This window comes from Phacochoerus africanus, chromosome 1, assembly GCF_016906955.1.
Source record: "Phacochoerus africanus isolate WHEZ1 chromosome 1, ROS_Pafr_v1, whole genome shotgun sequence".
NCBI classification, from domain to species: domain Eukaryota; kingdom Metazoa; phylum Chordata; class Mammalia; order Artiodactyla; family Suidae; genus Phacochoerus; species Phacochoerus africanus.
The window spans coordinates 217,644,750-217,662,844 of NC_062544.1; the positions used below are offsets into that span (position 1 = coordinate 217,644,750).

At 48.1% G+C, this 18,095-nt stretch overlaps 1 protein-coding gene across 2 annotated transcripts in view; it reads right to left on the bottom strand.

The window, feature by feature from the left end:
- Positions 1 to 9,225: 9,225 nt before the first annotated feature.
- PDIA5 (protein disulfide isomerase family A member 5) overlaps positions 9,226 to 18,095 on the bottom strand; it is a 100,380-nt gene continuing 91,510 nt past the window's right edge. For both annotated transcript variants that reach the window (XM_047790715.1, XM_047790725.1), the window contains 3 exons: positions 17,119 to 17,189; positions 9,708 to 9,842; positions 9,226 to 9,453 (listed from right to left, as the gene is read on the bottom strand). In XM_047790715.1, the coding sequence (XP_047646671.1) occupies positions 9,373 to 9,453; positions 9,708 to 9,842; positions 17,119 to 17,189 (287 nt within the window). In that variant the 3' untranslated portion in view covers positions 9,226 to 9,372. The remainder of the gene's footprint in view (positions 9,454 to 9,707; positions 9,843 to 17,118; positions 17,190 to 18,095) is intronic.

Here is an 18,095-nt window from a genome sequence, read left to right on the forward strand (position 1 = left end):
ACGCTGTAGAAAGCGGCAGGTTTGAAAGCAGTCAGATGATGACAGGAATTAAAGGCTGAGTCTACTGAGGTTTTAGCATCCTGTTAGAAGAGACGCTTGCCTGGCAGCTCCCCAACCGAGATGCCATGCCGAGCACTCAGTGATGTGGCTGCATTTGAAACATCAAGTTCTATATGTGCTGCTTATTTTGTGGTCTGGAAAAATAGCATAGCAGTGTTATGACTGTCACTTACCTTGCTGCCTTTGAGCATTAGAGCCAAGATATTTTAGCTTCATAGATCCTGCATTGCAATGATAATGTGGATGGATTTATATACACAGCTCCCTAGGGAATGCTTTTTAGAAACAGTTTTCAGGAGAGTTAAATGCAGCAGTAGATCATAAGCAACTTAATTACTTAATCATAATGAAAATTTACCAACGTTTTGGAGGATAATGTTGTTGGAAAGATGTCTTTTCCATGACTTTTCCATTTTGCCAGCCTTGCTTCCATATATAAGTAAGCACTGCACACTGGTAAAGACTGTGGTACTCAACCCACCATTACTGAACTTTGGCTGGACTTTAGAACAATCTGAAGGTCCTTGGAACATATCAGTGCTAAGTCCCCATCCCCAGAGACGCTGTGCAATTATCTGGGGGTGGGGTTCTCGCTCTGTTCATTTTCAAGCTTCCCAGATGGTTATGTTTAACTAGCCAGGACTGAGACCATTGCACTTGGGAAAAGATGGCCTGAAGTTGGTCTCTCCTTTTCTCAACAAGTTAAGTAGCAGAAAATCCTGGTGATTGCTGGGAATTCAGCCCCTGGGTTTACCGGTTTCCAATGACCACATGCTGGTATCCTTGCCTCCTTTTTCTTCATTAGGAGGTACATAGGGCTTGAGATAGGAGGATATCACCAGAGTAAGAGGTTCAAGAAAGATGTGTGCTCACAGCCTGGAGCCAATTACATAATGTTGATAGATGAGAAAAGAAAGTGAAACGCCACAACTTTTATTTCTGTTTACTTTGCCCAAGAGGATGATCACTGTACTAAAAAGGATAGGATGACCTTTGGTTAGGAAAACTGAGATCCAACACAGTGTAACTGAAAAAAGATGCCAAAACAGCTAGGAAAATTCTATTTTAAAAGTAATTAAAATGGGATTTTGAAAACAAAATAGGAACAGACCAATTTGTAGAATTGGGCAGAAAATATGGCATCTCAAAATATTTTGAAATTTACTACATGGTAAAAGTGACATTTCCATGGGGGAAAAGGTGAATTATTCAAAATGATGTTGAGGCAAATGGCTAGCCACTCTGAAAAACAAAAAGCTGGATTCCTACCTCATTCTATATACCAAAATAAATGAGATGTATTTTAAGATACTAGAAAAATACAAGTAAATATATATATAATCTTGGAGTGCAAGAGAATTTTCTGAACCTGTATCAATATACACACATAACTAGCACATCACATGTTTGTTTACAAATCCAAATGTAACTAGAATAATTGTGTCATGTAATTATAGTTGACCTTTAAATAACTCAGGATTTAGGGGTGCCAATCCTCCACACAGCTGAAAATAGCATATAACTTGTAGTCAGCCCTCTGTAGCCTCGGATCCTCCATACCCATGGTTCTGCATTCAGATTCAGCCAACTGTGGACCAAACTATAGCATTTATTGCTAAAAAATCCATATATAAGTGGGCCCTCAAAGTTAAAATCTGGGTTGTTAGAGTTAACTGTATATTAAAAATAAAATATGCGGAGTTCCTGTTGTGGCACAGTGGAAACAAATCTGGCTGAGAAACATGAGGTTGAGGGTTTGATCCCTGGCCTTGCTCAGTGGGTTAAGGATCTGGCATTGCTGTGAGCTCTGGTGTAGGTCGCAGATGCGGCTCTGATCTGGCGTTGCTGTGGCTGTGGTCTAGGCCAGCAGCTGTAGCTCTGATTCAACCCCTAGCCTGGGAACCTCAATGTGCCATGAGTGCAGCTTTAAAAAAAAAAAAAAAAAAATTCAAAGATCTTTAAAAATGATAACTCCCAGAGCTAGCAAAAGTTGGGGTAAACAGGTTACCTCATAAATTACTGGCAAGAGTCAATTTGACCTCTAGCCTGGGAACTTCCATATGTTACACATATGGCCCTAAAAAAGCAAATAAATAAATAAATAGATAGATAGCAAGAGTATAAATGGGTACTCTGGTGAAGGAAACTTGACAATATATATCACAGGCCTTAAAAGCAAGCATATTCTTTGACCTAGAAAGCCACTTCTGAATATGTATAAAATGTATAAAATAACAAAACCAGAGATGTTCATGCCAGCATTATTTATGATAGAGCATATATAAATGAGTTAATTATTTAATATATATAACGGCATGGATTTGTAAGTAAAGAGTGGTATTTGCATAGGATGAAGTACTACAAAGCAGTGATTCTCAACTGGGGGTAATTTTGCCCTGCCTCGAGGGAACACTTGGCAAAGTCTGGAGACAGTTTTGGTTGTCACGCTCTGCGAGGGAGGGGAGATGCTGCTGACACTTAGGCATAGATGCCAGGGAGTGTGATAAAATGCCTACAATACACAGCAAAGCTCCCTACAAAAAAAACAATTATCTGCTTCAAAATGTCAATAGTGCCAAGAAATACTGTGGAGGAACTCTGTTATATAATCTTTAAATATTATGTTAAGAAAGAATATCTTAGAGTTCCCACTATGACTCAGTGGGTTAATGAGCTGGCTTGTCTCTATGTTGTGTTACCAGTTGGATCCTCAGTCCCCCAGCAGTGGGTTAAGGATCTGGTGCTACCACAGCTGTGGCATAGGCTGCAGATGCAGCTCAGATTTGAGCCCTAGCCCGGAGAACATCCATATGCCATGGGTGCAGCTGAGAGAGGAAAAAACAACAACAACAACAAAAAGAATAGCTTATGATATAGGAAAATAATTAAACATTTTGTAAATTTTTTTTGTCTTTTTACGGCCACACCCGTGGCATATATAAGTTCCCAGGCTAGGGGTGGAATCAGAGATGCAGCTGCCGGCCTACACCACACACAGCAATGCGGGATACAAGCCGCATCTGCAGCCCACACCACAGCTCATGACAACACTGGATCCTTAACCCACTGAGCACGGCCAGGGATTGAACCCGAATCCTCATGAATACTAGTTGGGTTTGTTACCACTGAGCCATGACAGGAACTCCAATTTTGTAAGATTTTTAAAAAGCTATAAAATACTAAGAAATTTCATTGTGTGTGATAAAAAATTGGAAGACGACACATCAAAGTATTCAATAGTCATTGAGTAGCAAGCCTATATATGAGTGATTTAAATTACCTTCTGCACGCTTTTCTGCATTTTAAAGTTTCTCATGATACACGTATTATCTTGAAAATCAGTAAAGAAACATTCAATGAAAATTAACTATCAAGGGTTGGTCTTTTCTGTGAACAGTATGAAAAGTGGTTTTTGTTGACAGAAACCAAGGTATATCTTATAAGACCTAGAATGAGGGATTCATGGCCCTCTCCCTGCTGTGCTGGCCACATCTCACCTGGACTGTTGTGTTCAAAACTGAGCACCATGTTTTATCAGAAAGGTAGAAGTTGTATATTTACACTGTGCCTATTTATGCAGAGAAAAAGTGTGTGTGTGTGTATGTGTGTGTGTGTTTTCCTATTAATTGGTTCAGTGAACGCGGTGATCTCACTCTGACCCAATAAACTGAAAGTTCTCTTTTGGTAACTTGGGGTGACTTTCTAGTAAATGTCCAGTCTTTCGGAGCCCTCCTCCCTCAGGAGGTGTGGGCAAAAGATAACTTCTTCCCCAGACCCTGATAGCAAGGGAGAGGGGAGCTAGGTCCAAACCAAGTCCTACAGATCCTTGTGCCCCCTACTGGTCAAAGCTGCACCTGCAGTGACTGAGAGGCACTAGGTCCAGTTCTGAGATATTGCCACTGCCTGCTCCTGAAACTGGGCTCGTGCACCTTCCTTCCTTTTGTGGTTCTGGGAAGGCGCTCACTCCAGCTGGTGCTGTGGGCCCCTGAGGATAGCTTGGTATTTCACTGCAGTGACACCCTCTGGTAAGTGCATTAGCCAGACTCTCAGCCCACGTCTACATCTCTCTGTGAAGGCACGGGGGAACTCAGTCTTGGCCATACAGGAAGCAGGGCTGCCTTGAGAGAGTTAAACTTCAGGCCCTCTTTGTGAAACTGGGTCATTAAGTTTATATATTTAGCACATACTCTTTTTTTCCATATGTAATTTTTGGGGTGGAGAGGGAAGCATTTTTAATTTTGATGAAATTTCAAAGTTACAAAAAATCACATATGCTCTTTACCTAGATTCACCAGTTATTACATTTTCTCTTTAGCTTTATCTGTGTGTGTTTGCATACATATATATATATATTTGGAATCATTTGAAATGATGTTAAAATTCCAGAAAAAAATTTTTGACATAGATAAGATTATTCTAAAATTTATATAGAAAGGCAAAGGAGCTCCAATAGCTAAAACAATTTTGAAAAAAAAATTATGGGAAAAATCAGTTTACTTGATTTCAAGGCTTACAATATAGACGAAAGTCATTAAGACTGTAGAGTGTTGATGGAAGAACAGACATATAGATCAATGGAACAGAACAAAGGACCCAGAAATAAACCTCTCTAAGGACAACCAACTGATTTTTTACAAAAATGTAAACGCAATGCAGTGGAGGAACAACAGTCTTCAACAAATGGTGCTGGAACAACTGAACATTGATATGAAAAAAAAAAAAAAAAACCTTGACCTGAGTCTCACACCTTATACAAAAATTAACTCAAAATGGGTCAAATAGGAAAATGTAAAACTTTAAGAAAAAAAAAACAAACAGAGAAGACAATCTTTGGGACCTAGTTGAGTTCTTAGATATGACAATAAAAATATGATGCCTGAAAGAAAAAAAAATCAATATGTTGTACTTCATCAAAATTTAAAACGTTTCTCCTGTGAAAGACCCTGTTGAGAAGATGCAAAAACAAGCTATGGACTGAGGGAAAATATTTACAAGCCATGTTATCTGACAAAGGACTAGTACCTAGAATATATACAGAATTGTCAAATCTCAACAGTTACAAGAAAATAATCCAATTAGAAAATGGGCAAAAGACATGAATAGACATTTCACTGAAGAGGGCATACAGATGGCAAATAAGCACCTGAAAAAATATCTAACATCACATCATCAGGGAAAGGGACATTAGGACCAGGATGAGCTATTACCACTCACTAGTTAGAACAGCTAAAACTAAAATAATAACAACAACGGCAACAAAAACAACAGTAACAATACCAAATGTTGGTAAGAATGTAGAGAGGTAGATCTCTCATATATTATTGCTGAGAAAGTAAATGATTCAGTCACTCTGGGAAAATCTGATAGGTGCCTTAAGAGCTAAATACACATTTAACATATGACGCAGCAATCACACTCCTGAGTGTTTATCCCAGGGAAATAAATTTACATCTACAGAAAAAGCAGCTTTATAGTAATGACCCCCAACTGGAAACAACCAAGATACTCCTTAATAGGTGAGGGGTTAAACAAACTGTGGTACAACCATAATATGGCTTATACTGCTTAGCAATAAAAGGAGAGAAACATACGCGACAACACGGATGCTTTCAAGGGCATTATGCTGAGTGGCAAAAGTCAATCTCAAACGCAACAATAGATAAACTGGACTTCATCAAAAATTTTTGTACATCCAAAGGCACTAACAAGGAAGTGAAACTACAACCCACAGAAGGGCAGAAAATATTTGCCGATCATATATGTGGTAAGGTTTAATCTCCAGAATAAAGAACTCCTCCCAGGGGCCGACAAAAAACCCCCAAACAACCCATTTCAAAAAAGAACAGAGGACGTTTCTCCAAAGAAGATATAAAAATGACCAAAAAACACATGAAAAGATGTTCAACATCACTGATCATTAAGGAAATGAAAATCAAAACCACAATGAGATACCACCTCACACCCATTAAGATGTCTATTATTAAAACGTACACACATTTCTCAGTGCCATAGCCACATTTCAAATTTTCTTTTCTTTTTTTTTTGTCTTTTTGCTATTTCTTGGGCCGCTCCCTCGGCATATGCAGGTTCCCAGGCCAGGGGTCGAATTGGAGCTGTAGCCACCGGCCTACGCCAGAGCCACAGCAACGCGGGATCCGAGCCGCGTCTGCAACCTACACCACAGCTCACGGCAACGCCGGATCCTTAACCCACTGAGCAAGGGCAGGGACCGAACCCACAACCTCATGGTTCCTAGTCGGATTTGTTAACCACTGGGCCACAGCGGGAACTCCCACATTTCAAATTTTCAATAGCCATATGTGGCTAATGGCTACTGTATTGGAACAGCCCAGGTCTAAAAGAAAGGATTTGGGGGAGGTATACATTTGGTGGGATCCTAACAGTCATTTGGTTTTCACATGTAGCTTAAGGCTGATTCATTAAGCTAGCCTAAACATAATAATGGTAAACAGTAAGAGCTTACCTGCAGGGAGCTCAGTTCTCACCAGCAATGCCCAGGCACTCTCAAATTGGGAGCCTCTTGGGGGCAGGACTGGCCCCTACTTTGTTCTGTGTGATCTGAGCAAGTCACATAACCTGCTGAGCCACAGGCTTTGCCTCTGATACATAAGAGGGGCTGGTGCTTCCCAGATGAGAGTCCACATCTTCTTACGTTGGTGGAGCAAACCAGTTCCTCAACCCAGAGCATCACCTTCCTGTACCTGGCACAGAACTGTTTCTGGAAGCTAAACACCTCTGGAAAGGCAGGGAATGGTGTGAGGAAGATGAGAAGGATTCGGGCACAGCTCTAAGAGAGTTGGCCAGTTCATGGTGATGGAGAACCACTGGTGGGTGACAGGCATGGGGGTGCAGACTAAGGCAGACCAATGGGGAATGGAAACAGAAGCAGTGACTCGAAGAGGGGAAACTGAAGTGAAGTCTATGCCAAAGCCACACAAATAAAGACCAGGAATCAGTTCTCTCCTAACTCACACACTTTCCTCTTACAGAAGAATCAGCCTGCAAATGCAAGATAGGAGAATAGAGGAGATGACAGCAGGTCCTTGAGTGAGGGTTAGGGAGGCGCATACACTGAAGATCAATGAACAAAGCACTGGAATGAAACTAACCAGGGGCCTTGATCCGACCACAGCCTGCAGAGAGCTCCAGAATTGGGGCATGGAGGTGAGGAGTGGCGGCTCAGGAAGAGTGGAGGAGGGGAGCTCTGTGCACAGAGGCAGCTGCCCAGAGCTGGGATGAACCTGCCCAGGTCATGCCTGAAGTCCTGGCAAGCACCAGACATTCTGACAAAGGCCCCATGATTCACTAATCCTGCAAATAAAGATAAGTGACGAGGATGCCGTTTCCTGATGCTTTCTAGTCCTCACATAGAAGCCAACCCAGACTGTGGAACAGATGGGAAGAAACACATCACAAGTGGGCCCCACTGGTCCTCAGCCAGAAAGTGGCTTTTATCGGGTATTATTTTAAAGACGCAATTAAAAGCAACAATGTTTTTGAAGACACAAATATGTTCCTCCCACAAATTCTCCAAATGGCATTAAGGAAGCCTGTGTCCAGGTTCAATCCCTGGCCTTGCCCAGTGAGTTAAGGATCCAGCATTGCTGAAGCTGCAGTGTAGGTTGCCGTTGAGGCTTGGATCTGGTGTTCCTGTGGCTGTGGCATAGGCCAGCAGCTGCAGCTCTGATTTGAGCCCTAGCCTGGGAAGCTCCATATGCCGCAGGTGCAGCCCTAAGGAGAAAAAAAAAGAAAAGAAAAAAAAAAAGTAAGACTTTGTCCATGTGCATACTCATTCACTCAGGATGAGGCCTGGGGGCATTTAAGTAAGTGGGTGCTTTTTGGAAAAGAATGGCTGACCTGAGGGGGTGGCTTGGGAAGTTGGAACACTGCACCAAACGAGGGCTTGAAAACTTTCCATCTCACTTAAGGGAGCTGAGTGCAGAGACCACTCGTTCCTTATGCAGCTGTGACCCTCCTCTGGGCCGGGGGTGGGGGGGACACCAGCAGGAAGGTGGAGGCTTCAAGGGAGGAGCCGGTCCTGCAAGCCACTCCCAGGCAAGGCCACCAAATGTGCTCTGAACTACCCCAGGGCTAGAACTTACAACTGTCATCAAGACAGGGGAGTGAGGTGGCTCTACTCCCCAGGGAGAAGGGCACAGGGCTGGGATTATAGTCCCACAGGAAATCAGGAAGCAGGACTAATGGGGAAGATGGTCAGAGGAGAGAGACCTAACAGAGATGGGAACGCATGTGAGATTTGGAGGCTCCTCTGGTGGGGCGAGGGGATATGGTTACCAGACCCAGCATCTGCACCCTGAGAACATGCCACCACGTCCCCCACACTTTCCCTTCCAGCCACTGGGCGGAGCAAGCAGCTGCACAAAGACCCCTCCCCAACTCCACTCCAGATGCCCCTCCCAGCCTGGGCCTGGCCACCACACTCACCCCGAAAGGGGTATTTACTTTTCTTTAGGAGCTGGGAGGAAACCGAGAGAGGAAGAGAAGACAGAAGTAGTCCAAGAAAGAGACATGTAAATGCATTCCACGAAAACATACCAAAACAGAAACCGCAATGATCCAGAAAAAGCACGTGGTTCCCATCAGCTTCAGAGTCCCACTTTCCCTGATCACTTACTGTATTTCCCCTCAACATCAGTCATTGTCTTTTTTTGTCTTTTGTCTTTTCAGGGCTGCACCTGTGGCATATGGAGGTTCCCAGGCTAGGGGTCTAATTGGAGCTGTAGCTGCTGGCCTATGCCACAGCCAGAGCAACAGCTGATCCGAGCCGTGTATGCAGCCTACACTACAGGTCATGGCAACACTGGATCCCCAACCCACTGAGCAAGGCCAGGGATCAAACCTGCCAACCTCATGATTCCTAGTTGGATTCGTTTCCACTGTGCCACGATGGGAACTCCAAAATCAGTCATTTTCAAACAGGACATCGTGTGGTCCGACTCCCGTTCTGCTCTCCAGTGACCGACAGGGGCCTCCCTCTCCACCCACCTGCCCCCAGCAGCCTCTTCCTTGCAGACATGACAGCGGAGCGTGGTTCTCTGCCTCCCCACAGAGGGCATGGAAGGATGGAGAACAGCAGGCCCACCTTCCCGCACAGGCTCCGTGGAGATAACCCACACCACCAAACAACTGGTTTAATTTTATTTCAAAAGTGTACAAAACGGCCATTAGCGGCTATAAAAAACTTCGTCTTCAGAACACACGGAAATTCAAAAAGAACAAAACAGGTGTATCGTTCACAGTGTAATGGAAAAGCTTCCTCTGAGGCAGAAATTACAACTCTTCCTTCTTCTTTCCTAGTCTCTCATGGTCTCCCTCCCGGAGCGTCCGAATGAAACTGGTAAATCCCAATTCCTGTAGGGAAGGGGAAGAGAATAGAAGGAACTTGCACCCCATAAGGATGTGCACCGCTGCCCTCACTCCTCTGGACGCAGAGGGCCGGGGGTGGGGTGGGGGCAGCTGGCCACGTGGGAAGGGCCAGGCCCAGAGCCTTGCCTTCTGGGCTGAGTGTTACGGCCGTCTCTGTGCTGTCGGGGAGGCCTCTGCTGTGGCTGTGACTCTGCCCATTAGCACACGGAGCTCAGGGCAGATGAGTTCCCCTGACTCACCGTCCGATCGCTGTCATACTTTTCCGCCAGCTTCCCGTAGTGGTAGTAGTGGAACGTCGGGTAGGCCTTGACGGCCTCCTGCTGGCACAAGTCCTGGTTCTTCTCTTTGATGCAGTCAACGGCAGCGCAGGCAATCTGCAGGGTTGAAGAAAGGGAGGCGCTGTATAGGGGGTCTCCAGTCTGAGAGCTGAGGCCTGGACCCTCTGCACCCAGGCTGCAACTGGAGGCCACACCGGGTGCTTTTTGATTTCCTCCCCCAAAAGTAAGGATACGCTGAACCAAAGTATCCCTGGGCCAGCGCTCCACTGAGTCTGACGGGGCCTGCTTTCAATGCCCCAGGCAGACAGGTAAGGTCAGAGGACTTAGCTTGGAATGCCCTCAGCCTAACCTTTAAAATCAAGAGTATAACGACCGTAGGAGTTCCCATCATGGCTCAGTGGTTGACTAGTAGCCATGAGGATGCAGTTTCAATCCCTGGCCTCACTCAGTGGGTCGGGTATCCTGCAATGTTGTGAGCTGTGGTGTAGGTTGAGGACATGGCTCGGATTTGGTATTGCTGTGGCTGTGGTGCAGGCCGGCAGCTATAGCTCTGATTAGACCCCTAGCCTAGGAACCTCCAAATGCTGCAAGTGCAGCCCTAAAAAGACAAAAAAAAAAAAAAAGTATAATGACCATGAAGGAAATTATGACTTGAAAGCATCTGTAAACAGCATAGCTCTCATAATGCTTTCTGTGAGGTACTGTGGGACTCACTGATTTATCAACTTATATTTCCTGAACATCTGTTGGGGGAGGCAGTGTAGTTCCAAGGTTAAGAATAAGAGCTCTGGGGAGTTCCCGTCATGGCCCAGCGGTAACGAACTGGACTAGTATCCATGACGATACAGGTTTGATTCCTGGCCTTGCTCAGTGGGTTGAGGATCCAGCAATGCTGTGAGTTGTGTTGTAGGTCACAGACTGAGCTCAGAACCCATGTTGCTGTGGCTGTGGTATGGGCTGGCAGCTAGAATCTGATTCACCCTCTAGTTGGGAACTTCCAAATGCCTTGGGTATGGCCCTAAAAAAGCAAAAAAAAAAAAAAAAAGAGCTCTGAAGTCAAGATTGCCACATGCAAGTCTTGGTTTGGCTGCACATTAAGACTAAGGAAAACTACCTAGCTTCTTCGTGTGACAAGGTCCTTATATGTGAAAAGGTGTAATGACAATACCTAGATTATCAGGATGTTATAAAGACTTTGAGATTTCAGGTGAGGTGAAAGGGCACAGGATCCAACACATGGCTAGTGGTCAGTACATGCTAGCTGCTGTTACAGTCACTCCTACCAGCCCCGGACACAAGTTCTGTCCCCAATAGGAGCTCAGTATCTGGGCAGGGAGTGAGATAAGGAGGCAATCCCAAGGCATGACAGGAGGAGCGTGGAGGTAGCCCAGGGTGCCAGGTGGCCTGAGGAATGAATGGTGCAGAGACACTCTGCAAGGTTTGCCACCTGGGCCAATGCTTGACAGAGGAGCAGCAGATTCCAGCCAGGGGAGCACATTTCAGAGACTGGGACAGGCTTCAGCGGGACTAAAGCAAACAGCTTCTGGTCAGAGAAAGGTTTGCAGGAGTTCCCGTCATGGCGCAGCAGTTAAAAAATCTGACTAGGAACCATGAGGTTGTAGGTTCGATCCCTGGTCTTGCTCAGTGGGTTAAGGATCCAGCATTGCCATGAGCTGTGGTGTAGGTCACAGACGTGGCTCAGATCCCTTGAGTTGCTGTGGCTCTGGTGTAGGCCGGCAGCTACAGCTCTGATTCAACTCCTAGCCTGGGAACCTCCATGTGCCCGCGGGAATCGGCCCCAGAAAAGGAAAAAAGACATGAAAAAAAAAAAAAAGCAAGAAAGAGGTTCCCAAATTGGCCATGGGCCTCTTGCCCATTTAACAAATTCTGCATGCTGGGTAGTTTCTCTTTATTTATTGTTCTTTCCCAATAAGAGGGTAAAAGGCAGACAGGTGGAACTTGACTCCTGTTGAGGTCACAAAGCGGGGAAGGAGGGGAGACGGTCAATTCATGGCAACAACAGCTCACAAGCCTCATAGAAGACGGGTGGGCAGTTTCTGATGGAGAGGCACCATCACTGGAAGTCTTGCTAGGGGCCAAGTCTGTTCTAGGTGCTAGGACACTGGTAATCCTGACAAAGTCAGCCATCAAGCGACTGATATTCTCACTGCAGGAAGGCCGCTAACAGACACATAACAAGCGAGATGGCTGTAGGGTCCAGGAGATGCTCTGAAGGATGATCAGAGGGTACTTGGACAAGCCCAGAGACAGAGGAGCTGCTTTTGCCAGGATGGCCAAGGAGGCCTTTCTGAGGAGCTAACATTTGATCTGAGACCTGAAGGATGTGGAGGCAGCCAGCTGCATGAAGGCGTGAGGAAAGAGCACCCAGGTAGGACCTGCCCCAGTGCCAGGACCTGAGAGAGGAATGGCTGTGGTACCTCCGAGCGCAGGAGCCTGCTCAGGAGCCCAGATGGAACTACCATCACCCTGGAGGTTGAAAGCTGCTGGACAGCCGTGACTCACAGAGTTCTGTGGCTGCTGGTATTCACGTGTGGATGGAGCCCCCTTTCCAGGTAGGAGAGCCCTGTAGGCCACCAGCAGTCATGCTTACTGGTCACCTACCTGTGCCAGGTGAGCGGGGGCTACTGTTCCACAGCCGGAGGGCTGACAGGCAGTGAAGAGTGAGGCGTGGCCTGCACTCCTGTTACCAGCTTCTAGTCCTCCCTCACCCATCCTCACGCCCCCCTTCTGCCTCTTCAGCTATGTAACTTTCTAGATGATGAGACCGCTTCAAGCAGAGTTTGCAAACTCGCTCACACAATCTGTATCTGGCTCTCAGTCCTGTTCTATTTGGCCCGCACAGAACTTAAAAAAGAAAAAAAAAAAAAAAATTGGAATAGCTGCCAATCTAGAAAAAGAGCCAGAAGATTTTTATATAAGGTTTGGCTCTCTAGCTTCCCTTTAAAAGCCAAATTTGAGGGCACTTGCCCTGAATTCCCACAGGCAACATGTGGCTGGAGCGGAGGGGTGGCTGTCTCCTTTAGGCAAGTCCACTTGCCACTGCCCGGTCCACAGCAGGTAACCCCTGCAGGCTTCTGAGAACCCCAGCTCACCCTCTAAAGCCCTTCTGGGATTGTTTAGAAACGGGAGGCAGAGGCTCCTGTGGCCGTCCTCAGGGCTCCTTTTCTCAAGGCAGGTGCTGGGGGGCCAACTCAGAGGGCAGCCTGCACAAGGGGCAGCCTCTGCATCCAGCCCGCAGTGAGGGGCCATCGCTCCCCTGCCAGGCTGTGCAAGTGTTTGATGAGCACTGCTTCAGGCTGCTGCTCTCCCTGCATCCGCTTTAAATTATGAATTTAATTTGTATACATGCCCTGGAGCTGTGGGAAATGTAGTGTATGGTTTTATAAATCTACTAAATTAAAAATGTGTACTTATTCTGAATCCCCCTAAAATAGCTGCCAGCCACATATACCAAGTGCTACTTCTGGCTGCAAAGTCTCCTCTGCCCTCAGTTTCTAGAGAAGGGGAGGCAAGCGTGGGCCTCTCTACAGGAAGTGGCTTAGACTCTTTGGAAAGAAGGCAGCAAACAAACCTTTCCTCATCTGTCCCAATGTCACCTGTCTAAACTCCTGCCCCCATTCCACCCACTCTAGATTGGCAGTGACTCACGTACAGCACCGAACACACACTAACTTCTATTTGTTTTCAATGGTAGGTGGCTGTTGGTGCCCTGCGTGTCTTCTCGGCCCAGAACATGCCACTGGCATCTGCAACTCTTAGCCAAAAGGAGCTAGAAGTAAGGCTAGCACTGGATTGTGCCTCCTCAACCTCTGAGGGGGATGACGCTGAGGGTGGGGTGTCCAGGGACTGAGCCTAGTTACCCACCTGCTCTGGTTCCTTTCTCTATCTCTTAGCTCCTTCCTCAGATTGCCTCTCCCAAAACCCCTTCAGGTGAACCCCAGATCTTGAGTCTACTTCTGCGAGACCTCTGCCTATGCATTCGGTTCTGATGCTGCCACGAAGTGGCTGGGTGACTGAGCTAATCACTGAACCTCTCTGAGATCCAATCTCATCTGGAAAATGAAAGAGTACCATACTAGTTGATTAAGCTACCGTGAGGGCAACCTAACATAATGCTTTAAAAGTCTTAGCAGGAGAGGAGTTCTCAGGAAATATCCTTTATCTAGTCAACATTGTGAGAGGTTTCAGGCGTCAAGACTGCGGAGGGTGGGGGATTCAAGGACAAACAAGGACCCTGCCCTCAGGGAGCTCTCCTTCTGATGGAACTCAGGGACAATGCACAACACACACAAGTCAGCCTGAATTACAGTGGCCTCATGAGCAAATCACAGACGGGCTCCTGCTGCCCCAGGGCCCACCCCTGCGATGACCCTGCATCCGGCTAGGAGCTGCGCTGCACAGCTGTCCCCCTAGCCTCTAACCCCAAGCTGGGGACACCTTGAAGTGCAGTGAATGACACGCCCACTTTGCCAGCCCAGGGTGCTGACCCTGCCTGCATCTGCCAGCCTTCTACCTGAGACTTTCGTCCTCCATGGCCTCTTCCAGAATGCCTTCTGTTCCAGCACTAACAGTGTGCAGCCTTTTCTCCCTGCCTCCCAACATGTCAACTGCTAAAGTCCCCAGTAACCTCCTGGGAGGGGGTAGAGGCTCCCCAGTTAAAATATGAGCTGCCTCATGCGGCTTTATTGATTCAGTAAAATAAATCTCTGCAGGAGCTAATATTGACTTTGGCTATGAAAATGGAAGTGAACAACCAACTGCATATTGATTGGGGAAGGAACAAGGACTAGCTTCTGGGTGGAAAAAAAATTGCAATTCTGGCTCAGAGGTGGCAGAATGGGGTGGCGGGAAGAAACTGGGAATCAAGGAGAGCCAGTTCCGGCTGTCAGTGACTCCTAGGGCTCTGTGTCTTGATCCCTCTTGAGAAGGAGAGGGCCGGACTGGCCAGTGGTCCCACATACCGGCCTGTGGTCAGCAGAAGGGCCAGCTTTTAATAATCACAAATTCCTGGGGCTCTGATCTGATAGTTCTAGGATGGTGCCCAGCAATCGTGGCACCAGTATTCCAGGCTGGAGACAGAACGCTTTCCTGCTGCTGCTGAGAGCTGCCTCTAGGAGCCCCAGGCCTGCCAGCTGCCTGGGAAAGAGAAAATAGGTGTGTTCCTGAAAACGACTGCGGGTGATGCCTGGCTTGGAATGAAGGAAGCTGGAGACAGAGGGAAGAACTCTAGGAAAAGGCCAGCCCATTACTGGCCCAAGTTAAGACAATTAAGCAAAGGCATATCAGTGTTTCAGAGAAGGATGAGTCATCATGGAAATGAGAAGAGAAGGTCTGGCCCTGGGCTGCCCACTGTGGGCACAGCCAGCTTGACCTTGTTGGGATTGACCCCTTTGCTGACCTGAGCATGGAAACCTGAGCAGCCAGGGGGGCAGGGAACCCCCATGCCTATCACCTGCCTGTGTGTCCAGAACAGGGGGTGTTCTGGGTAAAGAATGATGGGAGTGACTGCCAGTCTAGAACTGGCCCCAGGGAGTAAAGCATCTCCAAATCAATCAATGCCCAGATGATGGGGGAGCCCTGCGGGTGGGGACTGGCAGCCTGGGCGGTGCTGGACCTCCCAGAGTGGGAGAAGCCACCCTGCTAAGGCCCCCAGTGGCAGAAGTGGGTGGAGTGGTGAGGGAGACAGAAGACAGGAGGGAGGCCCTTCTTGCCATGCCCCTCTCAACGCAGGCAGGCAGAGGAGAAAAATGTTTCTGGTCCTTATAGCCCCTGCTGGTGGTGAAGGGTGCCTCAAGGGCATAGGCGGGGCTTGTGGGTGACATGGGCACTTGGCGAGTTCAGGGGAGGGGCTCAGAGTCTGAGTCCCCACACATGTGCCTGTGCCCTAGTCCAGCTTCCTCTGACTGTCTCTGGACGGCTCTCATCATCCCTTCGCTGCCACTGTGTAGGGCTGATGCAAGGGGACATCTGCATCTGAACCCCGTCTGCCTGGCTGCGCCTGGTTCTGCCCGGGAAAATAAGGCAGCGAGGCAGAGATGAGCGGGACTTGGGTCTGTGTGTATGTGTGAGTGCGATTCTGGGGCCTTTTCACTGGGGAAAGTTCCTACAGTGGAACTCCAGGCTGGAAAGGGTCTTTGAGACCATTTATTTATTTATTTATTTTTTGTCTTTTTGCTATTTATTGGGCCACTCCCACGCATATGAAGGTTCCCAGGCTAGGGGTCGAATCGGAGCTGCAGCCCCCGGCCTACGCCAGAGCCACAGCAACTCGGGGTCCAAGCCGCGTCTGCAACCTACACCTCAGCTCACGGCAATGCCGGATCCTTAACCCACTGAGACAGGGCAGGAACCGAACCCGCAACCTCATGGCTCCTAGTTGGATTCGTTAACCACTGCGCCACGATGGGAACTCCCTTTGAGACCATTTAGACCAGCACCCCAACTTTATTTTTTTTTTAGGGCCACACCTGTGGCATATGGAGGTTCCCAGGCTAGGGGTCGAATCAGAGCTAAAGCTGCCCGCCTACACCACAGCCACAGCAATGCCAGATCCGAGCCGCGTCTGCAACCTACATCACAGCTCACGGCAATGCCAGATCATTAACGCACTGAGTGAGGCCAGGGATGGAACCCGCATCCTCATGGATACTAGTTGGGTTCATTACTGCTGCACCACAACGGGAACTTCAAACACCCTGACTTTAGAAGAGGGGAACTCAAGGTCTAGAGAGTTGATATGATTCCTTCCAGGTCGCATAGTTTAGCAGCGGCCAAGATGCACCAGCCTGAGATCAAGGTCTTCTGTCTGCCAGACTTGCCCTCAGCCTTGGAGTCTGCTCCAGCTTCTAAGTTGCCTTGAGGGCTGTGCCTGTGGCCCCCTCCCCACGCTCTAATTCAGTCCACAGCTCTAGCTTGTTAATTTTATGCTTCATCAGTTGGCAGCTGCAGGAGCCTTTCACTCAGGCGGGAGGAGCCTCTGAACACATGGCCTTGCTCTCCTCCACCTTGGCTGCCTCCAGCTGACTTTTGTTGGATTTTTAAAATTTTCCTTTTAATTATGCAAGTAATGCATGACTACAAATCCTACCGTAGAAAGATTTGAACACTAAAAAAATATAAACGAATGACCTCCTTACCACCCCCTCCTTCAAGGAAGGGCTGTAATGGGTCAGTGTATACCTTTTAGTTAATTCTTCCAGCATAAATGCAGCCTGCACTATCCTGTCTCGTGAAAACAATGTCCTGGTTCCCAGGAATCCCAGGTCTCGACAGAACCTATGAAGGGCACTGGTGGCCAGGCCAAGTTGGGGGCGGGACAAGAGATGAAGCGGGGTGGGGGGGGTATCCTTACCTTTCGGTCATCTTTGAAGACATCAGCAGTGGCAGTAAAGTGTGGAATGACCTTCTTGCAGTGTGGGCACCCTGAATGTGAGGGGAGGAGAGAGTGTTACATACGTGGGGGAGGCTTTGGAGCCAGCCCTGGAGAAGAGCCCCTAGAGAGGCTTTCAAGGAGTTTCCACCCGGCAGACTTGGGCTTTCATCGGCCTCCCACCCCCGGCACACCCCACCATCAGGGCTCATGGATTAACCCCACCGATCAGGCCATTGCCGTGTGTCTGCTGCAGGCACAAGGGCTCTGCAGGGGGCCTGTGTCCGCATCAGGTGCACTCCTGCCGGGGACCTTCCACCCCACAACCTCCTGTCACACCCCCACCCACAAGCCTGGGGTTCGGGGAGAGGGACACTGCAGTCTTGCTCTATAAACTCCTTGGACAGAGGGCTGCCCTCAGGGATGGGAAGAGCCTGATCCAGGGTGTAGAAGGAGCCTGGGCTTAGAAAAGGAGGACGGTGCTCAGGATTCTCTGAGCCTGTTACAAAGCCCTGTGACGACGGCAAATCTCTGCACTTCATGACTCAGAAGGTGGGACTAGGAAAGTAGGGGCCTGGGAGCAGCCACTCTGACCGATCCCCTCTGCTCATGCCTTGCTGCCAACTCCTGCATTCCCGGAGCTGGCGATCCCAGAGCCAGCAGCTAAACCAGGCCTCTGGTCCTCCTGCTGTCCTTCTACCCTCTGCTCTACGATCCACCCAAACCCTGGATCCAGGAACAGGAGATTCGAGGTCAGGCTAAGAGGAGGATGAGACGTCGGGAGCCCCTGCTGGCTTCTCAGGCTCTGGGTTGCCCACCTGGGAACAAGGACCTGTAACTCAGGAGGCCCTGGATAGGACAGCGTGTGTGGGCTGCCCTGAAGCCATCCAGCTCTGATGACAGTGTTCCAGGCATGGGGCCACTTTCTCCTCCTGTCCTGGCAAGGCCGGGGCAGCATC